The 27,875-nt window shown below is 42.8% G+C and overlaps 1 protein-coding gene across 1 annotated transcript; it reads right to left on the reverse strand.

The window, feature by feature from the left end:
- Positions 1-6,441: 6,441 nt before the first annotated feature.
- Positions 6,442-27,339, reverse strand: LOC102451902 (V-type proton ATPase subunit S1-like protein). The gene is made up of 7 exons (XM_006124335.5): positions 27,224-27,339; positions 18,688-18,728; positions 17,758-17,819; positions 17,384-17,616; positions 12,599-12,649; positions 7,580-7,823; positions 6,442-7,234 (listed from the first exon to the last, which is right to left on the reverse strand). Exons 1-7 carry the CDS (start codon positions 27,313-27,315, stop codon positions 6,932-6,934), a joined length of 1,026 nt encoding a protein of 341 aa, XP_006124397.4. The 5' UTR covers positions 27,316-27,339; the 3' UTR covers positions 6,442-6,931.
- Positions 27,340-27,875: the final 536 nt, after the last annotated feature.

Consider the following 27,875-nt stretch of genomic DNA (forward strand, 5'->3'; position numbering starts at 1 on the left):
ATTTGCATATGTTTTTGCAGAAAAGGCTATAGTGTACACATAGCCTCAAAGAGCCCAAAGAGCTTAACAAAGGAAATATGACTTGATGATAGTCTAAATATATCTGCCTGTGGAACAAATATTTAATAATGGGCTCTTCAATCTAGTAGAGAAAGGCATAGCATGAGCTAATGGCTGGAAATTAAAGCTAGACAAATTTAGACTGGAATATTTTAATGGTGAGATTAAGTAACTATTGGAGCTATTTGCCAGGGGTTGCAGGGGATTCCTCATCACTGACAGTTTTTAAATCAAGATATGCCCTGAGAATTATTTTGAGGAAGTTCTATGGCCTGTTGAACAGGAGGTCAGACCAGAGGATCACAACAGTGCCTTCTGACTTTGGAATCTATATAGCTATGAAAAGATAACAACTGCAATGTAGCATATGAATACAATAATTTATTCAGCTACCACTTGAACTTCTGAGCAAAAGTTTAAGGGAGATGCATTAAAAAGCATGGACTGGAAATTAGTTCATTAAAAAAAATCCAACATCTGTTCACACAGTCAAACACTGACTAAATTCCCCCTATTCCTTGCTGGTTAACTCTAACAGCACACAAGTAGAGTTTGACAGAGTAGGGTTTGCATATATTTTGACGATGGACCAGATACATCCTGTGCAAACACAGAGGAACCAACTGCCCCCTCTGTGTCCAAGAAAAAATGCAATGGTTTAGAGGATAGATAGAAAAAATGCTCACACCCTCTGAAGACAGTGCTGCAGAGGAAAGAAGCTTTAAAACCCGCCCATATCCCCTCTACCAATAGCGATGCCTATTTTCATGGCTAAATAAGTTGGCTTGACACAGAAGAGGTTGCAGGCATTTTGCTGCACTGTACAGGCAGTCCCCGGGTTATGTACAAGATAGGGACTGTAGGTTTGTTCTTAAGTTGAATCTGTATGTAAGTCGGAACTGGCATCCAGATTCAGCCGCTGCTGAAACTGATCAGTTTCAACAGTGGCTGAATCTGGACACCAGTTCCGACTTACATAGGGTATGTCTACACTACTCCGCTAGTTCGAACTAGCGGGGTAATGTATGCATACCGCACTTGCTAATGAAACCCGGGATTTGAATTTCCCGGGCTTCATTAGCATAAGCGGGGAGCCGCCATTTTTAAATCCCCGCTGCTTCGAACCCCGTGTAGCGCGGCTACACGGGGCTCGAACTAGGTAGTTCGGACTAGGGTCCTATTCCGAACTACCGTTACTCCTCGTGAAACGAGGTGTACCGGTAGTTCGGAATAGGCACCCTAGTCCGAACTACCTAGTTCGAGCCCCGTGTAGCCGCGCTACACGGGGTTCGAAGCAGCGGGGATTTAAAAATGGCGGCTCCCCGCTTATGCTAATGAAGCCCGGGAAATTCAAATCCCGGGCTTCATTAGCAAGTGCGGTATGCATACATTACCCTCCTAGTTCGAACTAGGAGGGTAGTGTAGACATACCCATACAGATTCAACTTAAGAACCCCAGGCAGCGGCTGAATCAGGACTCCTGGGGCAGAGCAGCTGGGGTGCTGCCGGGTTGGTCCAGTAGCGCCAAGGAGCAGTGCTGTGGGACCAACCGACAGCACCCCACCTGCTCTACCACAGGCCCCGGGCTTTGCTCCGCATCACCCTGGTCTGCTGGGGGGGGGGCACTAACTGCGTCTCCCCCCCGCCCCCAGCAGACCAGGGAGACGCGGAGCAAAGCGGCGGAGGACCCGGGCCGGACCGCGGTGCTTCCAGATCAGCTAGAAGCGCCGCGGGTCCGGCCCTGGGTCCTCCGCCGCTTTGCTCCCCGTCTCCCTGGTCTGCTGGCTCCCCCAGCAGACCAGGGAGATGGGGAGCAGCTTTTCTCGCCCCGGAGGAGGCGGGCGGCGGGACCAGGCGTCCCACCACTCCAGTCCTCCGGGGCGAGAAAATCCCCGTTCGTAACTGCGGATCCGATATAAGTCGGATCCACGTAACTCGGGGACTGCCTGTACACCTATTCTAGGTGGAGTTTCCTGCTGAGATCTTGCAATCTGGAACACCAAAGAAAGTGAATGTGACTCTTACCTAACTCTAATCATTGACTGTGGGTGAGAAGAAACTAGTTAATATGAGAATCTTGGAGAGGTTAACTAGAACAAATCAAATTTTGTACGGATTAACCTTCAATCTCTCACTCATTGAATACATATAGGAAAGAGAAAACATTCATATCCCATAAGACAAGAGTAAGAAGCAAAAGAATTGCCTAAGTATGTCTAGCAGTTAGAAACTGAAACTAGTTCCATTGTCTCCCAGTGAATCATGTGACATTGGCAAGATCACTAAACTTCTGTACTTAATCTACCAATAAAATTGATGTGATAATAAAACCACACAGTATTGTGAGACTTGCTCATTGTGAGCATAGCAAGTGAACGTAGCTGTAGACCTATACAAGACTGTATTGTTATACAGTATGAACACATCATGACCATACTCTGGGTTTCATCTGCAAATTCCCGATCTCTCTCTGCAGTATGTCCTCCCTGCACAGCATGCTTTGCTATTTGAAAACACATCACACAATAAGCTGAAGGAGGAGGACTGACTATAAGCTGTCCAAAATTTACAGTGATCAGTATGTTGTTTCTCAAGAGGCACATTTGAAGATTTAGTTTATAAAGGAAGTTCATGGAAGAAAATCTAGGCTAGTCACACCCTCAAGTCCCACAGATGTCAGACATCTTTGAAACCAGTGGCATTTGCCTGCATTAAATTAAGAATGTGCATTGTGTTTGCAATATTGGGGACCTGCCACTTCTGGATTTAGGGTGTGGGGGAGCTCTGCATGAAGCCGCTTGAAAGATTGGAGCCTGGGTTAGCAGCTTATTACAGTGTAATGTGTCCCTTGACATTGTACATTTTCTACTTAGCACACTTTGGCTATGTCTATACGCGCGGCTTCTAGTGCAAGAACATCTTGCGCAAGGGTTCTTGTGCAAGAAGTCTTGTGCAAGGAAACGTCCACACTGCCATGTGCGAGCTGTGCTTTTGTGCAAGAGCACCCATGGCAGTGTGGATGCTCTCTTGCGCAAGAAAGCTCTGGTGGCCATTTTAGCCATACGGCTTTCTTGCACAAGAAATCCCTGCCGAGCGTCCACACTGACCACTTGCACAAGAGCTCCTGCGCAAGAGGGCTTACACCTGTTAAAAAAGAGCGTAGCTCTTGCGCAAGAAGCCCTCTCTTACCACGCCGTACTGTAAATTTCCTTGTGCAAAAGCGGGCGGGCAGTGTGGACACTCTGCAGATTCTTGGGCAAGAACAGCCATACTTGCGCAAGAACCCACAAGTGTAGACATAGCCTTGGATATTAACAGTACATGCAGCTTATGGGCATGTGTTTGTGTACACACACTTTGGAAAGGGTATAGTCGCAGGCTGCAAAATTAAAATGTACCCCATATCTCAGTGTTTCCTCTATTATAGAGACAAGCGGATGAGGCAATATCTTTCACAGGACTTATTTCTGATGGCAAAAGACTAACAGCTCTTCTTTGGGTCAGCATTTTGTTGGATAAGTAACCACTAAAACAAACAATACATTTTAAGACTTCGACATTTTAATGTGGCCTAATTATCCAAGGAGGAAAAATGCAGGGTAACTGTTGCTCATAATTTAAAATAGTCTTCATATGTGCTGAACATTAGTTCTGCATTCTACAAAATTACTGGATTTAAGACAGTTTACATTTCTAGATGCAACTGCCAAAGGTGACCACTAGGGGGCGGTCGTGTACTGACTGAACACAATAACTGTTCAGTACAGCTATAATTTCACTGTTCTATAGCTACAAACTGAGTATTTATGTTTCTGTATATAATTCTCATAACCTTTCAGTAGTGCTATTTTTCTAGTGGCTGACAACACGCAGACAGACAAACATGCACACCAACAAAAATGAAGTTACTGCATAAACAAATATGATTCTCCAATTACTTCCACATACATTCCTATAGGAATATTATATAACATAGTAAGCAGATTTCCAGCATAACAGATGACTTTCTAGTCCTCTTCTATTACAGGAAAAAAAGCTGCCTTTTATGTGCTTTACATTATTCCTTCCCCATTCATTAGGGTTACCAACTTTCTAATCACACAAATCCCAAACCCCTTGCCCTGTCCCCTTCCCCAAGGCCACTCCCTTTCCCTCTGCCTCTTCCCTGAGGCCCTGCCCCTGCTCACTCCATCCGCCTCCTTCTGTTGCTCGCTCACCCCACCCTCACTCACTTTCACCAGGCAGAGGGTTAAGGTGTAGGACGGGGAGTGGATCTGTGAGGGTATGTCTACACTACCCCGCTAGTTCGAACTAGCGGGGTAATGCAGGCATACCGCACTTGCAAATGAAGCCCGGGATTTGAATTTCCCGGCCTTCATTTGCATAAACCGGGCGCCGCCATTTTTAAATCCTGGCTAGTTCGAACCCCGTGCCGCGCGGGTACACGCGGCACGGAGTAGCTAGTTCGGATTAGGCTTCCTAATCCGAACTAGCTGTACTCAGAGTACATGAGGAGTACAGCTAGTTCGGATTAGGAAGCCTAATCCGAACTAGCTACTCCGTGCCGCGTGTACCCGCGCGGCACGGGGTTCGAACTAGCCGGGATTTAAAAATGGCGGCGCCCGGCTTATGCAAATGAAGCTCGGGAAATTCAAATCCCGGGCTTCATTTGCAAGTGCGGTATGCCTACATTACCCCGCTAGTTCGAACTAGCGGGGTAGTGTAGACATACCCTGAGGGAGTTTAGGTTTGGTAAGAAGCTCAAGGCTGTGGCAGGGTTCAAAGTTTGGGAGGAGGCTCTCCATTTAGGGGGTGTGAGGGTGCAGGCTGGGCAGTTCCTGAAATTGACTGGCATGTTCAGTAAGGTTATCAAAGCTCCCAGACTGGGCTGTAGTCTGCCATAATCAGCACTGTTATCCTAATGGCTATTGAAAGCCATTTGGGAGATTTTTATAGGCCACTAAAAGTCCAATCAGAGGCACAGCAGGACTGAGGCAGACTCCTTACCTTCTCTGGCTCCATACAGCTCCCAGAAGCAACAGGCATGTCCCTCTGGCTCCTATGTTCAGAAGCAATTAAGGGCAGCTTTACTATATGCCCTTTGTTATTGTTTACTCCTGCTTATTGATCATAAAGGATCTTTTTGAAGTGCCTCACTCCGTGAACTGCTTGCTTCAGAGTGCCTCCATCAGCATGTCTGTATGTTGCTGAGCCTCATGATCTCACTCTACAATGCTTTACCAACAGGAGTTTAGGATATATCTCCATGAGTTCAAAGAACCCTAAAATAGTTCCATCCATAAATACAGTTTGGAAATAATATATTCTATTGAATAGCTTCATTCATCTAAAATTTAAAAGAGGGTTGGTTACTAAATCTGGTTTGCAAAAGATATGCCAAAATATTCTTTCAGGATTGACATTGGCCCAATAGCAATAAGGGTAGCTTCTTACCACCTTCATTGCTAAGAGCAAGAACCAAATTAAAGACTAACTTTGGGTTCTCTAACCCTGGCTTTGTCAAGTGATAGAATTGTTGAGAAGATAAAACTTTAACCTCCCAGGAGAGAGAAGTGACAATTATGTCTTGTTTCTAAATATGTTTTGAACTGCCGGGTGGCTTTCACCCAACATAATTTATATCTGTTTTCAAGTGCAGAGCCACCATGTAACTATAACTTCCATATCTTGTGTGGGAGACTGACAGAATTTAGTTGGAAATAAATTAACCTAAAATTAAACTGTATAAAACCCATCATCTCTTTTGGCATAAAGATCAATAAGTGAGAGATGGGAAAGTCTCTGGCCTAGTGTCTGCAGCTCCACCATTACCTCAAGGAAGTCTCACGCCAAAACATAGAAAAACGTTTGAAATGCTTCCATTCCAAAGATCCATCACCATTTCATTGGGGTGGGAGAGGATATTAAAATGGTCTTTTTGTACATGGGGGCTGTGTCTAGACTGCATCCCTTTTCTGTAAAAGGGATGCAAATTAGACACCGTGCAATTGCAAATGAAGCAGTGATTTAAATCTTCCCCGCTTCATTTGCATAAACATGGCTGCTGCTTTTTTCCGGCTCGGGGCTTTACCATCAAAAAGCGCCAGTCTAGATGGGGATCTTTCGGAAAATAAAGCCTTTTCCGAAAGATCCCTTATTCCTTATTTTAAGAGGGATAAGGGATCTTTCGGAAAATGTTTTATTTTCCGAAAGATCCCCGTCTAGACTAGCTCTTTTTTCCGGCAAAGCTCCAAGCCAGAAAAAAGCAGCAGCCATGTTTATGCTAATGAAGCGGGGGGGGATTTAAATCCCTGCTTCATTTGCAATTGCGATGTGTCTAATTTGCATTCCTTTTACGGAAAAGGGATGCAGTCTAGACACAGCAGGGGAGTATGAGTACTGAGAAGGATTTTGATGTCTGACTAAAAGTAAGACAACAGAAGCTTAAGCTGAGAATCAGCAAGGACTTCTAATGGTGGAATCTATTTATACTGCTGCATGCATTTCCTAAGGATTGGAGCTGTTTTGCCAGGAACACTTAATACTTACTGGATAGACCAACAGAAAATACAGTATAAGGAAAAACCTCACCCTTTGTGGGGAGGAGCCAACAGATATTGTAAGAGAAAAGACTCTCACTACGTTCATTTCCCCACTCTCATGGGAGATTTTGTTGTTGTTCTGATTTCCAAAGTATTGTTTAAATGGGTCACAAGAAATAAAGCTAAAGCAGAACTAAACAAGCAGTCTGGTATATATTTTTTCTTTGATTAAGTAAATAATTTGGTGAAATCTTTTAGCTACCATACAACTAAGCAGGACAGAATAACAGAAAGAAAATACCAATAGCTTAAATGAGAGAGACACACTTCTAAATATAGACTTTATGGAACTGTTGACTTCTAAGTTCATAGGACTCATTTCCATTGCTTCTTAATGGTTCTTTTTCATCTGCCATGTCACCGTCTTTCATTTGTGCAAAATAGGCAGGAGAGGCTTTGTATTCATAATGCCTATCAAGAGACTTCAGGTGGATCAACATATGAAGAGCATAGGCCAGGACTAGAAGCAAAATCAGTGACATAACCAAGCCCATCAGAATTGCTGGTGAGAAAAAGGATGCACAATCTTTGGCATAAGCAAACTGTCCTCCTTCAATGTTAAAGCCTTGAATCTGTAAAGAGAGTAAAATGATTTATGTTAAAAATCCTCTTTCCTGGATAGGAGGCACTTCATGATTTTGCTCCTACTACTACGAAAGGATTTGATTCACTTAATTTATTCATGTCAGTGCACTTGACTCTGGGGTCTAAAGGATTTGCAGTTATATTTTAAACTAAATCTTCTGTGATCATTTTTGAGAGCCAAGTCAAATATAACTATAAGCTTGATAATTCTGCTTTGCAAGGTATTCCCAGTTTGGTTTTTTTTGTAGGAGTCAACAGTTTCCATTTCTGATTGTACAAATATGGACACAGGTGTCCTGAGACTTTTCCAAGGTTTCACTTCATCTTATTACCTGGAAATCGATAAAAGTGACTTCCCAGAGCCTGGACTCATCGTTTGCGGAGCTGGGCATCAGGAGTGCATTATACCTCTGCAAACTGCTCACATGTTCACAGTGGTACGAATAACTTACTGGAGCAAATATTCTGGTTGCATTAAATGTCGCTTGTACAGAATGGTTGTAAAGTAGCTGTATTCTGTATAAACTAAACCAGTTCTGAACAGACAGCTTGTAATAACTGTTTGTCAATAAGAATCTGAAATTTTTTAAAAGAGAGAGAATTAGTAAAGTTGCAAATGTGACAGCATACATTATTCAATCCAACAAATAGAATAGCCATACTAGATTCATTAAAGTCAACAGATCTATGCCAATTTACACTAGAAAAGGCTCTTGCTCTTTCTGTTGCTGTATGGGAGACCTAAGTCTCTAAAACAATGTTGATTGCTTGCTGCTGCAGCTCAAGAAGGTCATTGGTCAGTCACACAGGACTAGTCCAAGGCAAAGAAAGGAGATCATAAAAAACTTGAGCATCTTCTGACTCCGTAATTATGGAACAGCATTAGGAGAACATCATCCATTCTGCCTCCCTCTCTGCAGCTACAGATCAGATTCTGCCTGAGTAGCTGACCAATGAGAAGCAAGCCCATGGAGGAAAACAAAGTAAAAATACATTGAAGAAATTCCTCTAGTTGAAAACCTTAACTCAGCCAAGCAATGGTCTACACAGCAAAGTTATTTCGAAATAACAGCCCTTATTTTGAAATAACTTTCCTAGTGTCTACACAGTCTACATAGAGGAGAGCTTATTTCGAATTTGGTAAACCTCATTCTACAAGGAATAACGCCAAATTTGAAATAGCTATTTTGAAATAAGTGCTGTGTAGACACTTATTTTGAAATAGGGAGCCTCCAGCCTTCCCAGGGTGCCCTGCTGGCCACTCCAGCCTCACCCAAGCACACTCCACTCCCTCTCTCACTCCCGGGAGTCCTTAAAGGGGTTGACTCTGGCCACAGTGCCTGTGCCAGCTCCAAGACTGCCAGCCCAGAGCCAGCAATCACTGCCTCTCACCCAGTGGCCCCAAAACATGAGCCAGCAAGCCACTGGCAGCCAGCCCTCCACCGCTCCCCAGGAGCAGTCTGCCAGCTCCCAGGAGCCTGCCAGGGCCTAGAGAAGGCGGGAGCCTTCCTGGTCCAGGGTGGAGATCATGGACCTTATTCAGGTTTGGGGGGGATGCCCCCAACGTCCATGATCGCCACACGAGATGGAGGAAGGCAACCATCTATGGCAGGATAGCTGCCAGCCTGGCCACCAAAGGCCACATGCGATCCCAGGAGCAGGTTCACATGAAAATCAAGTTGGTCCGGCAAAACCCCAAACCCTGAGCCCTGAGCTTCCCCTCCCCCTTCTTCCCCTTGCTTCCCACTTCGAGCTCTCTACTCCCAGGTTTCCCCCTTCCCTCTCCCACCCTCTCTTCTCCCCTCTCCCGCCTCCTTTCCCCAGTCTCACCAGATTTTCATTCCCCCATCCCTCGTTCTGTTAAATAAAGAGAATTTGTGCTCCTGAAAATACGTGTATGTTATTTGATATCAGGAAGAGGGGTTAGTGAGGGGTAAGTGAAAGGACGTGAGGGAGGAATGAGGCATAAGCCCATAGTGGGGCAGACCAGGGAGGCTCTTAGTGCGCCTCAGGGTGGAAGCTCTCCCGCAGGGCCTCCTGGATACTGACAGCTCCCCAATGGACCTCCCAGATGGCAGCCTGCAGAAAGTGCATCCAGGCTCACAGCAACATGTCCAAGAGAAGCACCAGCGTGCCCAGGGGCAGCTTTGGCTCCATGTTGCAGAGTGCTGTGGGCAGAGTGCTGTGGTGGCCCGAGTGAGGGCAACCAGAGCATGCAGAGACAAAATGCTTTGCTGTCCCACACAGTAAGTCCTGACCTAGTGCCCTGCCGGAACTGGTTCCGGCCAGCCTTAAATGAGATTCAGAGTCCACTCGGTGTGGATTCGTTATTTCGAAATGCATTTTGCATGTAGACGCGTTATTTTGAAATCACACTGTAGTGTAGACATACCCTTAGAAAGCATCATATTGCCACTAGCTTGCACTCCCATGTAAATACAATTTTCCAAACCACAGTTTAAGGGAAGATGTAATTGATACAGTAATGTAAAGCTTTGTTTTCTCAAGACTTGGTCCTACAAGGTTCTGAGAGTCCCCTACCAGCTTGCAGGAACTCCTCCTCCAAGCATAAGCCAAAGGCCATTAAGTCAATAGAAAGAATCCCATTGGCTCCGATGGGCATTGGCTCAAGTCCTTAGACAGTAAAATTGTGAAATTTGGAATTCATATAAAGTTTATCCACATTCACAAGTACATTTAAAGATTAAATTGTTTACATGTGTAGTGTAAACTGGTCTCATGTTACACATGTGTACATAACATGTATTGCTCCATGCACATAAGTATTTAATATTGTCCCGATGGGTGCTAGATGCTTTACAAAAGACATAACAGAAACAGCCTATGCCCCAAAGAGCTTATGGCCTAAACTTTATATATGATACAACAAGTGAGGGAGCATTGTGGAGCAGATGTAGTATGAATAGATGGGGTATGATGCATGGCCAGAAAGGGTTAAACATCCTTCAGGATAAATGTCCCAAGCTCAACCTTTAGGGTGTGTCTAGACTACAGAGTTTTGTCGACAAAAGTGGACTTTTGTCGACAAAACTATACCTGCGTCTACACTACCGCTGAGTTCTGTCGACATAACATCGACAGAACTCAGCATTTTTGTCGACGCTGGTAAACCTCATTTTACGAGGCATTACACCTTTTGTCGACAGAGTTCTGTCAACAGAAGGTGTTATTGCATCTAGGGTTGTGTCTAGACTACAGGGTTTTGTTGACAAAGCGGCTTGCTTTGTCGACAGAACTGAATGTAGTCTAGACGCTCTTTGTCGACAGAAGTTTTGTCGACAGTATCTGTCGACAAAACTTCTGTCGACAAAAGCCTGTAGTCTGGACGTACCCTTAGAGACATACTGTTTAGATGGATATATATATTGTTAGAGGTTAACAATGTAACCAAAGGCTTTGTCTACATTGCGCATTCTTGTGCAAGAAGATATGCAAATGAGGCGTGGCGATGAATATTGCCACGCCTCATTTGCATACCTAATGAGCCCCCATTTTTGTGCTCATTAGCTAAACTGCTCTTTCTTGTGCAAAAACCCCCTCTTGCGCAGAAGTCGTTCTTCCTGAAAACAAGCAGCAGAATGGCTCCTGTGGTCAGCAAAGGGCAAGTATAAGAATATCCATTTGCATGACTGAAAATATACAACTCAATATAGTTGATAATTGACATGATAATAATAGTATAAATGAAACACTGTACTCACAGACGTTATTTAATGAGACTTCTGCTGCTGCTGGGGTTGCAGTTTGTAGATGTGGGGTTGCAGGAGTCAGGGTTGGGGCGTATGAAGGGCTCAAAGCAGGGGGTTGGGGTATGTGGGAGGTGCAAGAGGCAGGGCAGGGAGCTGGGGGTGCGAAGTAGAAAATAGTTGTGGGTGGGAGAGCTGGGGCCAGATTACCTTACCTGATGCGGGCTGAGCTGCTGCATCCAGGCAGCAGTGGCCAGATGAGGGGCCAGGCCAGGATCACCACAGCTGCATCACTGCAGCCAGATCGTGGCCTTCTCTCTTAACTGTGCGGAAGCAGGGTGGGGGGCTGCCACCAGCCCTTCCTCTGGTCAGAGGGGGGCCAGACCATGGGGCCTTACCCAGAATCAGGGACAGGACACTGTGGCCAGGTGGGGACAGGCTGCTGGAGTCTTCTCACTATCCAAGCTGGAAGCGTGCATGCATCCCCTATAGTGTACCCTTAGCTGGCCCTTTAAATGAGCGGAGTGCTCCAGCTGGCTCTTGCCAGAGTGCAGCCGGTTCTTACAGGCATTCACTGCCTTCCTTTCGTCTCTGGTGAAAGGTGAAATAGACAAAAAGACTATCTTGAGGGGAGTAATTATGCATTTTTAAAATGTCGAATTGTTCATTTCAATTTTAAAAGTTGCACATATTTTGGGAATGACAAAAGAGCCATATTTGGTTCTGTACTGAGCCATAGGTTGCTGATCCTTGCACTAAAGGCTGAGAGAGTTCAGGTGGAGGGGAGGAGCTTCAGGTGGGAGTTTGCACCCTATGATTGCTCTTGATGAGAGAAGGGAAGAGGGATGGAAAAGGCTCTTGAAATGAGCTTCAGAGAAAGCTAACCCAAAAACAGATGGCCTTAAGTTTAGACAAGGAGCTGAGGAACCAGGCTCAGGAGAAAGAACAAGGAGGATAGAGCCTATTAGAGAGGGGTCTGTTGCTATATAAAGGAGCCATGGATAAACTACAGGAGGGAGCCAGCTGTGATGGGCCCTGAAATTATAGATTAAAGATTTGGAAGAGGAACAGTGAGCTGGAGGAGAAAGCCAGTTGAATGAAAAGCAGGATGGGCACTAGTAAGTTAATGTGTTTGGTTTTGTTTGAAGGTTTTTGAGTTAGCTGTATACACTGGGGAGAAGTTTGGAAACCCGCTACTCTGAAAGAAGAGGAGGAGCTGAAGACAGTGTATGGATGAGTAGGATTTTGCTGAACACTGTCTTTTTGGGGAACAGTGATACCCTGGAAGGGTTCAGGTTGTAGGTGACCTAGGTGGAGGGCTGAGTCACAAGAAGCAGTGGACCACCAGGAGGCTTAGCGGGTGAAGGGAGCCTGTGGCGCAGCAGTGAGGCAATTCATCTTGGGGAAAAAAATAGGGGAAAAAATAAAACTAAAAGAAAATTGCTTATTTAAATTAAACTCAATTAAATATAACTGTCTGGTTTATGTTTCACTATATAATTAACAAATCTGACTCGCAACCTTTGCTGGTATGTAACCCTTCTCACAGTTAATTTCCCAGACAGTCTGCATTACAAGTCATTCAGTAGTTATTAACATTTGATAATCTAATAATTGTCTTTGTTCTTAATCTAGTAAACCTACCTAATAACAAGCCCCTTGAGATTGTCAATGTCACCAAACTTAAGTGAAAGCCTAGATCAAAAAGAAAACAATGTCAAGTTGAAATGCAAATCAAAGTGGGGGGGGGGAGGTAACGGATGCTCATCAAACAATCAAAACATGCATACAACAGACAGTATTTTGAGGCTTTCTTCAAATCCCACTCAAGTCAATGGAAAAATTTCAGTGGTGAAATCCTGGCCTTTTGAAGTTAACAGGGATTTTGCCGTTGCCTTGAATGTGGTCTGGATTTCACAGTAGGAAAGAACTTAACTAAGTGTTTAACTTTAAGTGTGTAGTTAAATCCAATTGGCTTTAACATCTGTTTATCTAGAGCATAGTCAGGGCCATGAAGTACAAATGATAAGGTATGTATCACCTTCCAATCTCAGAAGAAAGTACTGCAATAATATAAGCCATTCTTTGTCTCATAGACCCAGCTACTGTGTTACAAATCAATATATCGGAGTACAAAGTGTTGTCTACATACAACACCACTGAATCAATGTAACTATGTTGACTGCAGCAGAACACAACGCAGTTTATTGTACAATGAATGAGGACAGCTATGGTTTATCCCAGTAAGAAGCATTGTTAGGTCGGTTTTAAAATAAAGACTTAACATTGGTATGATTATGTAAATATTGCTCCAAGTACCATCTTTCTATTGTCTCACAAACTAATAGATGCAACATTTCATTATTCTGTCCCATGCAGATTTTTTAATTATGTCATTTTGCATCTTAGAAACCATTTATTTTATATAAAATGAGATATTAATACACCTATGCCACTATAGAACTTAAGGAGGAAGCAATTAAAAGCATGATTAATCAGACAATTTATTATTGGGAAAAGGTAGGACAGGTTTCAAGTGCAGAACTGATTTCTTCAAAGGTCACTGATAACTCACTTGCCCAAAACTAGATCCAGTGATCTTGGAGAAGGATTTCAGATGCCCACTTACTTAAATTACACCAAAATTAAGCATAAATTGTATACATCTGATTATACCTACATGCAAATCTCTCATTAAATTCAGTGCCTAGTACAAGACTTTTTTAATACAAAAACAGAGATAGATTATTGTATTACACATGGCCCAAGGTTTCTATTTGGCAATTCTTGTGAATCTAATTCTGGTTCAGGAGCCTGATTATCTATTTTCCTATCTGTATGGCATGGATTTCCACACTCAAGGAATTGGGTTAATACTTAAAAGCTGACAGAGACACACATAGACCAAAAAGGCTTTTTGTTATATATAGCAGGATTCTAGCAGATTCCAAGGATTTGGTCAGAAAGGCTATATAATGCTGTGACATACATCTCCTAACGGTGACTAGCATAAAGAGATTTTTCCTTCCTGATTTAAACAATAGCCCACACTAGCAGACACACATCTTGTAGTGTTTCTCTCCTGGCCCTTTCCAGCAGGTTCCTCCATGGGATCTCAGGAAGAATGCTGTATATTCAATAACCTATTGCTATTTTGTTTGCTGACCAGTAGACTTTCCCAAATATTTTTTATTTTACAACAACATATGAATTTAAATTGGCCTCTCAGTCTAGGTTTATTATGAAACAAAATACAGGACTATGTAGCACTTTAAAGACTAACAAGATGGTTTATTAGATGATGAGCTTTCGTGGGCCAGACCCACTTCCTCAGATCAAATAGTGGAAGAAAATAGTCACAGCCATATATACCGAAGGATACAATTAAAAAAAAAATGAACACATATGAAAAGGACACGGTCTGGCTACGGTGCCCGTGCCAGGTGCAAGCCTGCCAGGACCCAGCCAGCAGACTCTGCACCTGGCACGGCACGAACCAGCCACCCGCTGCCACCCAGCCCTCCGCCTCTTCCCGGGACCAGGCTGGCGGCTCCCGGGAGCCTGCCCAGGTCCGCAAGAGGCAGGCGCCCACCTGGTCTAGTGCGGAGATCGTGGACCTCATCCACGACCTCCGCACTAGGCACAGGAAAGTGGCCATCTAGGGCAAGATAGCTGCCAGCATGGCCACCCAGGAGCAGGTTTGCATGAAAATCAGGGTGGTCCAGTGAGTCCCCCGACCCTGAGGTCTGAGCTTAGAATGGCCGTACTGGGTCAGACCAAAGGTCCATCTAGCCCAGTAGCCTGTCTGCCGACAGCGGCCAACACTAGGGACCCTGGAGGGAATGGACCGAAGACAATGACCAAGCCATTTGTCTCATGCCATCCATCTCCAGCCTTCCACAAACAGAGGCCAGGGACACCATTTCTACCCCCTGGCTAATAGCACTCCATGGACCCAACCTCCATGACTTTATCTCACTTCTCTTTAAACTCTGTTCTAGTTCTAGCCTTCACAGCCTCCTGCAGCAAGGAGTTCCACAGGTTGACTATTTGCTTTGTGAAGAAGAACTTTCTGTTATTAGTTTGAAGCCTGCTACCCATTCATTTCATTTGGTGTCCTCTAGTCCTTCTATTATGGGAACTAATGAAGAACTTTTCTTTATGCACCCGCTCCACACCACTCATGCTTTTATAGACCTCTATCATATCCCCCCTCAGTCTCCTCTTTTGTAAGCTGAAAAGTCCCAGTCTCTTTAGCCTCTCTTCATATGGGACCTGTTCCAAACCCCTGATCATTTTAGTTGCCCTCCCCTCTCCTACTCTCTCTCTTCCCCTCTCCCACCTCCTTTTCCCAGTCTCCCCGAGTTTTGTTCAATAAAGAGAGTTTCTATTTTTGAACACACGTGTCCTTTATTTTGTATATCAGGAAAGGGGGGGCTAGGGAGGGGTAAGTGGAAGGAGGTGAGGGAGGAATGGGGTACGAGCCCCCAATGGGGAGGACTGGGGTGGCTCTGCGGGCTCCTCGGGGTGGAAGCTCTCCTGCAGCCCCCCGATTGACCCCTCCCCCCCCGGATGGCAGCCTGCGGCAAGTGCAGCCGAGCTGATAGCTGAGTGCTGTGATGTGCTGAGTGTGGGCACTCAGGGCACGCCAAGCCAGGACTGCTTTGCAAGTGGGGAACCCCTGAGAACTGTCTGTCCAGGGTGGGGGTCGGGTCCCTTTAAGCACAGCCCTCAGCTAGCCTGAGACAGCAGCTCCACGCTCTAAGTCCTCATCTGATGCCCTGCCGGCACTGCTTCCGGCCATCCTTAACCCCGGTTCAGGGTCCACTCAATGTGGACATGCTAGTTCAAATTAGCAAAATGCTAGTTTTTAGGTCTAGATGCACTAGTTTGAATTAGCTTAGTTCGAATTAACTAATTCGAATTAAGTTAGTTCGAATTAGTGCTGTAGTGTAGACATACCCTAATAGTATTACTGCTGTGCAGCATCATATAGCCAAATACAGCTTTGCTTATTAAATAGTATGATTATTCTACCCTTATGCTGAATAACAACTTCAATAGGACTACGTGTCAACTAAGGGACTATTCCATGTGAGTAAAATCCTACTTTTTAAACTTAATAAAACAACTACTCCATCTCTGTGCCTGTGCTGGAAGAGGCTGGAGGGCCTGGCTCAGCAGGATAGAGGTTTGAGGGGTGCCCATGAAGGCAGGAAGGTAGATTCAGTAGTGTTTCAGCACATCAAGTGACAATTAGAAGCAGGAGTGGATTTTCACTGAAACATACTGTGCCCTGCCACAGGGCCCCCAGGACTAGTAGTCCAACACAGGATCCAGCAAAACTCCTCCCCTTCCCCGTGCACACAGGGTGGCCACTCTAGGGGGGAGCAGTCTCTACTCAGAGAGGGCAGTGGGGGGAGCAGGAGAGCAGGGAGGAACACTTGACAAGTTCAGCAATATTGACAATTGAAAGTGACTCTTTACAAAATAATACTTAAAATGACTTAATCGATGATTTTGTAAAGAAAAAATGTAGAAAGACAGCTAGCTGATTCTTTTTTCCAAATTGAATAAGTTTCTTCAGCGGAAGTTAATTTTTACTTTTCCATTCATGAATCATCTATACAAACTGCAGCAAGGGAGGTTTAGGTTGCACATTAGGAAAAATGTCCTAACTGTCAGGATGGTTAAACACTGAAATAAGTTGCCTAGGAAGGTTGTGGAATCTCCATCTCTGGAGATATTTAAGAGCAGGTTAGATAGACATCTATCAGGGATGGTACTGGATCCTGTCATGAGGGCAGGGGACTGGACCAGATGACCTCTCGAGGTCCCTTCCAGTTTTTGTGTTCTATGATTCTATTTTTAACACATTTTTCATGTCGGCTTGATGAAAATACAAATTTTCATCTAGACCAGAAGTTCTCAAACTGGTCTGAGAACTCCATTCAGGTGGACTGAGGAAAGGTTATTATGGGGTTTTTTTTCTTAATAAAGCACTCTTACCCAAAATACTTTACAATAGTAGCTAATGGTATAAACAATATTTGGAAAAATCATGAAGTGGTTCACCAACACCCTCAGCAATTTTCATGTGATCTGTGGGGAAAAAAAATTAGACTACAAAAACAATCAAAGTACCTCACTTTATTTTCATTTACTTCTTATTATACGAGGAGATGAAGAAAAAAATGAAAAGTGAGAGGGACAGGAAGAGTGAATGTTCTTTTTCTTGGCTGGATGCCAGCCAGGCTCCTTCCACTCCCCCCCCCCCCCAAATGAAGCCGAGCACAGGGCCCCATTAACTCTAAATCCACCACTGGTCAGAAGGGAATATCTATATGACCAAACCCATTACACAACCCACTTTACAAGGGGCTATACCAAAGGATTAACTAGCATTTCCAGAGTAGGATGTTGTCTTACATTGCATGGTCTCCACTGCAATTGGAATCTCCAACATCCACAGCTGCATGAACACCAAATGTCTTCTTTGTCAAGTCCAGCTCCATATGATTTTTAAATTTAATCATTATCCTCCTGGCCCAGAAAAGAATGCAGGGGCTTCCGTTAACGGTGACATTCACAGGGCTGTAATGGCTGTGCGGCATTGTTCTCCAAGATACACTTTCTTTTCTGCTCAAGTTGTAGCTGACCATCTAATAAATCACATAAAAGATTGTTACTGCAGGAGTCATTCTCTACATGACATTTGATTTTTTTAAATTATTTTCATGAGATAACATACAACTAATTATGCCATTAAAGAACTTATAATCGATGTCCTGATACTGCCATACCTGTGTAATTGCTACTTGTTTTAAGTTATATTTTGGCTTCACACCACCCTCATAACGTCGGTCTACAAAAGAAAAAAAGTTACTAATATAAATGGAAAATCACTGATACTTTAAAGAATGCATGATTCTGTGTGTTTTCTTCCAAACACAAAGGGACCTTCAGCCAATGCCCCTTTATGAGGGATCTATTGATTTATGAATTTATATTTCAGTTTGATACAGAAAACACTCATACACAGAGCTCCTCTTTGCCCACCACAAATCAATTTTCTGGCAAATATTATCATTGGTGTACATCGGTTTTTTTTCTCCCTGTAGCCCTGATTCATGTAAAACTCCAGTGGAAAAGAACTTTAAAAGGATTAATCCATGGAGCTGTCAAATCGTCCATTTTACATTCATTTAAAACAGGGTCCTTGTTTCTTCACGTTTTGGACCACATTTTCAAATGAGATTGCACTGTGTAAGTATGCATGAGCCTGCATGCACAAATAGGGATCTTCATACCTGTGTTGGATAAAAGTACACATGAACTGAGAGTGAGTAGTCACATGATTTCTTTGTTCAAATACAAGGTTTTGTGGGAACACTACAATGACGTTAGGGGGTGTGTACACTCCCCTTCCATCATCCTTTGAACATTTGGCCATGGATGTTTTTAACTGATGCCAAAAAGATAACATTTCATTTCATTTCATTTGTATCAAGTTCACATCCATTGCTCTGGGGATATCCACACATTTTTATTTTAACAAGGCTAATGATTTAACTGGGAATATATAAAGAGGTTTCACTATGAACATTGTATAAAACACTAATTCCTTGCCAGAGGTCTTAATGATTTAAATAGGAATTGTGTGTGCAATTCAAGAATATGCTAAGGCTGACAGAGACTATATCAGTGCATTCAGATTCATTTAAAAGCCTTACCATTTCTTTGGGACAGCTCTTGATCTGAAAATGCATGTGAACTGGAACAGAGGAGAGAGAGAAAAATCCTTATTGTACAATGTCTGTACTTAACATTCAAACCTAGTTTGCTGAAGTGAGTTCCAATTGGTAACATTTCATTCAACAGTTGTGCACTCGTGCTTAAAAATATATACAGTGAAACCTTTGTTATCTGGCACTCTGTTAACCAGAAAACTTTGTTAACCGGCATTGCCCCCAGCCATAATACTGTCACATCTTCAGGTGCACAGGCCTGGCTTGGTTTACCATGATTGGCTTAACAATTTTTTATTTAAGAAGTACTAATCATCTTTAACTCAAAATAGAAATGTGAGACCAACTGCCTCACACTACAAAACTACCAATATTAAAAACTTGAGTTTTACTATTTTTGTCCATTGGTTTTTCCTAGGTTGATGAGACCCTCAGATAACTGGAATTTTTAGATAACTGGAATGCCCTAATCCCCGAGCATGCCAGATAACACAGGTTTTACTGTATCATTGTTCCTTGACTGCTTAATGCCAGCCATGCATAAGCAGCCAAAAGCTAGTATATCCAGGAATAAGTCACCCCAATATGAAAGGTTCTTTTAATGTTGAACAAGCTTCTAAGCCATCCCTCTCCTACTGACAGTATGGAAGCTGCGGCCAAGAGAAAGTTAGGGATTCCCCACCCTCCACCTCTTCATGTCAATGACCCTAGCTTTCTGTATCTGCCCATCAAGGATACTGTTAACTATTTTAATTTAGAACAATCTTCAGTTTGCTTTAGTTTACAGTGAAGGACTGACCAGTGTACAGGCAGCTCAGGATCAATGGGACACAAAGTCAGTGTGATTCATTCCTCAGCTGTAGGTAAAAATCAGCATCCGCACAATCCTAAAATACCCTTTTTCTACTTCAGTAAAGAGCAAACAGAATCCCCCCAGATATGTGGCTGTACAATGGAACAATCATGCAAGGTGTAAAACATCCTCAACTTCCACTGAAGTCAATAGGCAAGTTGCTTGGTAGGAAAAGCTCAAGAAAACATTGAGTGAATGCCTACATAACCCATTGTCAGTCTCAGCTTGCCATTAGCTCCTTAAAACATTTAGCCCCAGACCCTCAGTGGGTTTCAATCAGAGCAGCTTCATTGTGGTCAGTTGATCTCTGCCAATTTACACCAGCTGATAATCTGGCCTGTGGGATCAAATGTCTTACAGTGGCCAAAGCCTGAGCAAACAGGCTTTGTGAAGGTTTGTTACACAGAATATAGAGTGGAATCATCATTCCTATACCGGAAGTGCTCTGGTAGCTTCCTCGGGAATTGTACTTCCCTTGATTGATTGGTTGAGCCGCTTAGATGCTGATCCACTGGCTTTGTGCCCACGTCTCCTGAGATACGCTGCAGAAACATTCCTCTGTGGGTACAACCAAATGGTGTATGGCTCCACTGCATGCAGTGGATGAAGTTTCCCTTGTACAGCCTTATCCTACTGGTTTCCTCTGACATGAAAACAACTCAGTTCACTCCATGTGTGACTACGGAGGGGCAGAACAAGGGAGTTGCCCTTTAGCCACTTCATTTGAGAGCATGCATCCTGGGGTTTCTTTTTTGTTTGTTTTTGTTAGATTTAAATCCACCATGCAAGCAAATTAAGAATAAGACATTTCTAAATGCTGGTTTCTTGAATGGTATTAAAATAAGCATGGTAAGCCAGAGTCTTAGCTGCACAATGGCTGGCCAGTTGATGGATCCTGATTTGTGAGGGTTCCTCTTGTGTAAGAGGGATCCCTGAGAGCACCAACTGCATGTCACCCTATCCTCCAGCCAAAGCAGTGGTGTTCTCAAGGAAAAGGTCGCATATCTGGGATATTCCTATGCCCTTGCATTTCTTGGCTGCCAGAACAAAGAGTTGGGGCTAACAGCAGCCAAACATAAACTAACGCAACATATTCTAATTTATACAGAAGCCTGAGAAGCATAAAGGTATCTTTAAGCCACCTTTGTAGCTTCCCTCCTGCTCTTGTGCCAAGCCCAACTCAGGTAGAACTGAGAATCCAGCCACATTCCAAATAGGAAAGCATCTAAGGTATTTAACAAATATTAAGGATGAAATACTGGCTCCACTGAGGTGCATAATTAAGGACAAGGTTCTGTCTCTATATCTGTTCCTCCCCAATGAGTATGTATATTTTCAGGCATACTCAGTGCAACATGGACTAGAATCATTGGCTCTAGACTGCAAGCCTCTTTCAAAAGAGGCTTTTTCGAAAGTATCTTTCGAAAGAGAGTGTCTAGACCAAAAGCAGATTTTTCAAAAAAGTGAGCCGCTTTTTCAAAAGAGAGTCTGGATGCTCTCTTTCAAAAAAGCAGTTTGCATTCAATGGCACTTTTTTTCAAGAGAGTACTTTCAAAAGAGTACTTTCGAAAAAAGGCATTATACCTCGTAAAATGAGGTTTACCGCGATCGAAAAAACTGCCACTTTCCTTCGATTTACTTTTGAAAGAATGTGGCAGCAGTCTAGATGCAGGGGAAGATCCCTCTCTGGAGATATTTAAGAACAGGTTAGATAGACATCTGTCAGGGATGGTGTAAGTGGAGCTTGGTCCTGCCTTGAGGGCGGGGGGCTGGACTCGATGACCTCTTGAGGTCCCTTCCAGTCCTATGATTCTATGATTCTATGAAGTTTTTTCAAAAAAAGGCCACTTTTTTCGAAAAAAAACCCTGTAGTCTAGACACACCCCTAGTGTTCAACTCTAAAATCTCAAACCCAGAAGGTAAAGCTGAACAAACTAGAGTAGACTCTATTCCAGCTTGTCACTTTTTCACTGACTACAAGGACTTTCAGCCAGCTTTGCTCCAAACCGCTATGAAGACTCCTCTCTGCTGTGACAAGAGGCAGCAATATGACAGCAGAAATGTTCCTCAGAAACTGTAACAAACTAAATACTAATAAACTAAAGCCAGCTAATTAAAACCAGCTTCTGCTGGTCCGCATTTCTGCCTCTTATGGCACAATCAACCTTTGGAACTCCTTGCCATAACATGTTGCCAAGACCAGAACTTTAACAGGGTTTTAAAAAGAACTAGATACATTCATGGAGAGTAGGTCCATCTATACTTATTTGCCAGGATGGATAGGAATGGAGTCCTTAGCCTGTGTTTGTCAGAGGCTGGAAATGAGTGACAGGAAAGGGATCACTTGATCATTAACTCTTCTGTTCACTCCCTCTGGCATTGGTCACTGTTGGAAGACAGGATACTGGGCTAGATGAACCTTTGGTATCATCCAGTATAGCCATTCTTATGTTCTTATATTCTAATGACTCTAAGTAGGACTGGGAAAATCTTAGAAGGTTCTATATTCCATTTCAGTTCCGAGCAGATAAATACCATATTCCTACTTAAAATCCTGGATAGATACAATAACGCAAATTTTACTCTTAGTCATACATATCTACCCACTGATTTCAGTAATGTTGCACAAATGCAAGAAAGAGCAGATTTTAGTCCATCATTCTTCACTTTCTATCCTACACCGTAAATTAATGTTGCTGACACCAATAATGTCCATATTTTACTCTAGTGATTAGTGTATTTCATTAGTTGGCAAAATTATCATTGTCCCATATCTAAAAGTTGGTTACCATAAAACCGTGGTCCCTAACCCGGTGCCCGCGGGCGCCATGGCGTCCGCCGGGCTCTTTACATGCGCCCGCGGAGCAATCTGGGCTGGCAGGTGCCAGCCCCGGGCGCATGGCCGGTCCCGGCCCCGGGGGCACCGCGCGTGCCCTGGCCCCGGCCCCGGCTCCGGTCCCGGCCTTGGCCCTGCGGCACTTACGGCGCGCCGGCCCCGGGCGCGTGGCTATGGGGGGGGCCCCACCCCCGGGCATGCAGCTGGGGGGGCCGCCCCCGGGCGGGCAAGTGTCCCCGCCCCCTGGCGCCCGGCAGGCGAACGGCCACGCCCCCTGGCGCCCGCCAACCTGAAAAGGTTGGGATCACTGTCATAAAATCATGAGTATAATACACACCTATGTATAATGCGCACCCTGACTTTAGAATCTTAGCATAATGAAAAAAACTGAACTCCTATGTTCAATGCGCACCCCATTGTACAGGAGAACAGGAGGTAACCTGTTTCTGAAGTCCAGAATTTCTTGGTCTCTACTAAACTGGAACACAACATTTGATTATCCTTAAACCAGATCTGAAGCTACAGGGAAACCTGCACGCAGCCTGGGGAGCCAGTGGCGGAGTTTGAAACCTGCCCCCCGCCCTCCCGGACAGCTGCCCAGTTGCTGTGGGCGGCAACATGGCCTGCTCTGCTGAGCCAGGAACCGACCCACCAGCACCAAGCCCAGCCTTGCCTGCTTCCCGGAAGCGGCGCCAGGCTGCAGGAAAGCGGGAGGGAGGTATGTGTTGCTCCTACCTGCAGGCTCGCCTGGGAAATGCATGTGCAGCAGACAGCTGCCCGCGCACCACGCCGAACTCGCACCTGCCATGGGGACCCCCGGGGACCTCTAGGCACAGCCTGAAGGAGCACCGGGCAGGCAGCGAGCCAGGGCACTGCAGCATGGCGGCGCTGCCGGCTCCTTGCCTTGTCCGGGAGCCTGGTGGGGCAGCGGCCGCCATGCTGCGCTGCAGTGGGAAAGTTTCTGTGTGGAGAGGAGGAGGCGTTTAAAACTTTAAAAAAATTGCTCCTATGTATAATGCGCACCCCGGCTTTGAGCCTAAAAAACCTGGGGGAAAAGTGCGCATTATACTCGTGTTTTTACGGTAGATCCCTTGATAGTACTGAGCACCGTTCATGATGCCACTATGCCCCCTCTTAACATATTCATCCACAGGGACGAGCAGGAGCAAGCATCTTGCTGAACTTTTCTGAGTGTAGAGACCATTATTGTGGAAGACTCTTGGGCTATGTCTACACTAGAGATCAAAGCTGCTGCTGTCAATCTTCCAGGGTTTGGATTAGCAGGTGTAGTGAAGACATGCTAATTCGAACTGAGAGGGGCACTCCAGTCAATGCTGGTAGTCCTGCTTTCACAAGGAGTAAGGGAAGTTGAAGGGAGAGTTTTCTCCCTTCGATTTCCTGCAACGAGGACAGTGCCTAAATTCGAGTGGAGGTAATTTGATTTCACAATTAACGTAGCTGAAGTTGCGTATCTTAATTCAACCTTATCTCAAAGTGTAGACATACTCTGACAAAGCTACACAAGAATAGGGGAAATGTTTTGCACTGGCCTACATTAAGGTTGGTGATGGTCTGGTTCTCCTGCATTTATCAGTATAACGCCCTATGCTCCAACTTTTCTAAAAGTATGATTTGATGAAAGAAAATAGCCCTAAATTTCATGTATTGTTGGTTTGTCATAAGAAAAGACTGGGGTGGTCCACATTCTGGATAGCTTACTCTCTTTTTTCGTCAGTTCTTATTCTGGTAAAACAACCACTCAACGTAATTAAGCAGCCTTAACATGGACTTGAAGATTGAGATAGAATGTCAGTATTTTCCTTTTCTACTGTAGAACACTGTACTTGTGGAAAGCAACAGCAACACAAGGATTACTGTCATTTTTCATGGTAATGTATATAAAAATGAGGGAAGTGGGAAAGCCCAAAAATTACACACCAAAAATTTAAAGGCAAATTACTTAACGTATAGCCATTTTACTGAACATAAAATTAAAACAATGTAAAATTAACGAGTCTCAATATTTCAATTTCCAATCCTATATTATCTTCAGTGAGTGAGTTTGCAGATCAAACATTCATCTTAGAACAACACTTTAATGCAATGTTACAAAAGTCAGTTCATTCTCTCGCTTAGAGAGAACATTTCATGGCTCTTCTGCTGCTTTTTAAGCTTGTTCACAAAACTCTGTCAAAAATATCACAGGAAAATGGTGTAAAAACACAAATTAATGAAAACACATTTATTCATTCTCAGGGCTCACATTAGACTTGTGCATAACAACATTCTGATTTATAATATTGTAAATGTGAATATGACAGTCAGAAACTAGCTGTGACTACTACTGCTGATGCTGTACTATAGGCTGAAAGGATTACATGAGACTAGAAATGAAACTATAAAGCACTCAGCAAAGAGTAACTAGACTGACAACACTCTTTTTCACTTGTTTTAAACTAAAAACTTCAAATTCATTATAAAATACCGTTCATGTGTTAAAAGCACTGGCATTTCTTTAGAATTCATTATCTGAGAATAACTGCTCCATGATACAGGATACAAGATTTGTATGTTGAAATTACCATTCTAAGTTTGTTAGGAGCCCAACTGAAATTGGCTTAGCCCTAATACAAAGCACTGGAATGACTAATCACTATGTAATACCCAACTAAATAAGATTATATGTATAAAGAAGTGCAAATTCCTACTTATCAAATGACATTATCAGTCTAGAGTAACAAAGTCTCTTTTTTCCATCTGAAAAAGCTCATGTGAAAGTATAGGGCCTGCACCTGAAACCATTTATGGAAATAGCTTTATTCACATGTGTGAGCCTACTGATTGCAAGGGGAGTGAGGGAGTGATTATGTGAAGAAGATTTTGCCCTGTGTAGTGTTCTTTTTAGCAGACAAGACAGTTAAAGAGAACTATATTATTAACACAAAATACAATCGACAGTATTACCACTCAATACTATCATTCTGAAATGCAGATTGCATGAGACAACACAATGTTAACAATAGACTCCTTAATACCTTGATTACTCCTTAAAAACATAACAACAAGCTGTGCAACCCTCTCATGTTCTCCAACTTCAAACTGTTTCACTATTGCTGACTTAGTGAAGTTTCAATTATTGGCACAATATTTTACTAGAAAATAACACTATCCACAGGTAAATCAAACCTAAGTGTGCATGAAAGAAAAATTCAAATTTTCTTTGAAGATAGTTTGCTAGTGAATCATATAGCTACATATCTGATTAGTCTTAGTGTACAAATACATCACAAGTTAAGATGTGATTGTAGAGTTGTAGCTTTAATCCAGCAAGCATGGGTAAAAATAGATGGACTTCAACCCAGGGTATCACACCAATTACATGCCAAGGGACCCTGGCCTACTCATGTTTACAAGCACACCTTGTTTGCAGCGTAAACATATCTTAGTTACACCAACCACAAGTAACTTGACTAAAGTTAATGCAATTACACTGGTATGAAACCAATGTAAGTAAGGTCAGAATCAGACCCCAAATGTAGATTTCTTTATTGGAACCCTCCTAATGAAACATATTTCATTAAGTTTATTAAACATTTCTTATCATTAGCAAACCCCTACACAGATACTTAACTTTACAGAGGGAAGCAAATATGCCATTCTAATTACACTGAATAATTCTACAGTAATTTCACAGGAGGAAACATATTGATATTTCACAATTAAGGACTTGATTCTGAAGTTCCAGCTCAGGCAAAACTGCCACTGACTCTAAAGGATTATGCCTGAATAAGGTTTATAAAACAAAAACCTAAGAAATGACAAAACTGTAGAGTTTAGTTTGTTTTTTTAAATAAATTGAGGTCATTATTACTCTTGATAACTTAATACATGAAGAGTATGATCCTGCTTCCACTGTAGTCAAAGACAAAACTTACATTGAGTTCATTTGGAACACGATTGGGCTTTTTAAATTTATTAATCTTTCTTATAAGGTTTGTTGTGAAAACTCAGTTCTACTCTGTTACGTCTTATCAATCAAAGAAAAGTGAAACAAAAAATAAACTATTTGAATGAAAACATATTGTCGCATTTATAACTGTCTCACTGATCTCTTAATACAAGCTTAAGCAAGTCACCACATGTTGCCCTAAATATTCAGATTTTATTGCCAGCTGCAATCATCAGCATATTTGATCTGCATGTTATTAATGACTGAGACATTATGCAAATAATTAAATGTGACTATTTCCACTTTTATAATGCTTGGCTTTAGAAAGCACTATATCTCTTTCTTGTCATTTTTGTGCCCTCAATTTGTACTATGTAAAAAAAACTGAATGCACTCAGACCATAGCAAATACAAACACATAAGATGAGGAGCAATTTTGTCATTTTAATACTTCTTGCAATATTGAACCTAGATTTCAATAATATCCACTTAACATAAATGAAATATTAAGGCACCTCTGCTGCTATTTTGTTGTTAAGTCTATTTTTAACAACTGATCAGGAATGAAAAAGTGAGAAAAGCATTACAATGAAACAGAGTATGGGAGAGAGAAATCACTAAGGCATATACTTTTTTAGACCATTTTAGGTTTATGTATAAAATAATTTAAAAGAGATTACACTTCATATTTTAGGGCTGAAAAGGTTCATTCTCACGCGAGTTCTACATGTTTTAAAACTAAAAATATTCTAATCCTGTCCTGCCATGCTTAACTGTGATCAAATCTATTCCCAAATGATACAAAATAAAACCACAAAACTACATTTTAAAAATGCATTCAGCTCCCCCAAAGTAGTTTGTTGAAATGTATCAAAGTACTGACCTTTCATCCATTCTTACGAACATTTGGTCCACAGAGACTGAAAATCCTACACATAAAAAGAGTAAAAAGCTAAAAGCAATGTTTTTTTCCATTGAGAAATGAATCTGTCTCTCCTGACCAAGCACATCTGTTCTAGCAAAGGGATCAAAACCTGTATTCTCACAAACCATGTGATGGATAGCACATCCAACCAATAGGAGGAAACATTTGTTACTGCATCAGTTGTATGCACTATGTAAACATAAAAAGCCTTTTCTAAGCAACTCTAACATACTACAGTATATTATTTGTGTTATGAATTATTACAAAAGAACAGAGTGCTTGGGTCCTACTGAGCTATGAAGTGAGCTGTCTTTTAAGGGGAAAAAATTTAAAAACCCACCTTTCCAAGTTCAGAAAGCTCAATTGAGCCCTATCACAGTTACTGATTGTTATAGTTGATCCTTCCCTTGAAAATGCTGTGAAAAGTGTGATTTCACATAACAATCATAATCAAGTGAGAAGGTCACACAGTTTGATGAATTAAGCCTCATAACATCCCAAGAAGTCATCAAATATCCCAAATTTACAGATGTGGAAATCGAGATACAGAGAGGATAAAGACCTCTTTTGGGGAAAAGTGGCATCAATTTGTGGGTGCCCTACTTTCTAT

The sequence above is a fragment of the Pelodiscus sinensis genome, chromosome 6, assembly GCF_052426305.1.
Source record: "Pelodiscus sinensis isolate ZL-2025 chromosome 6, ASM5242630v1, whole genome shotgun sequence".
In the NCBI taxonomy this organism is placed as follows: domain Eukaryota; kingdom Metazoa; phylum Chordata; order Testudines; family Trionychidae; genus Pelodiscus; species Pelodiscus sinensis.

Coding starts and splice junctions, on each gene's coding strand:
- LOC102451902 (XM_006124335.5), bottom strand. CDS start 27,315: ATGGAAAAAAACATTGCTTTTAGCTTTTTACTCTTTTTATGTGTAGGA. Junction 18,729..27,223: donor TTCGTAAGAATGGATGAAAG/GTCAGTACTTTG, acceptor CCTCTGTTCCAG/TTCACATGCATTTTCAGATC. Junction 17,820..18,687: donor AGAGCTGTCCCAAAGAAATG/GTAAGGCTTTTA, acceptor TTTCTTTTGTAG/ACCGACGTTATGAGGGTGGT.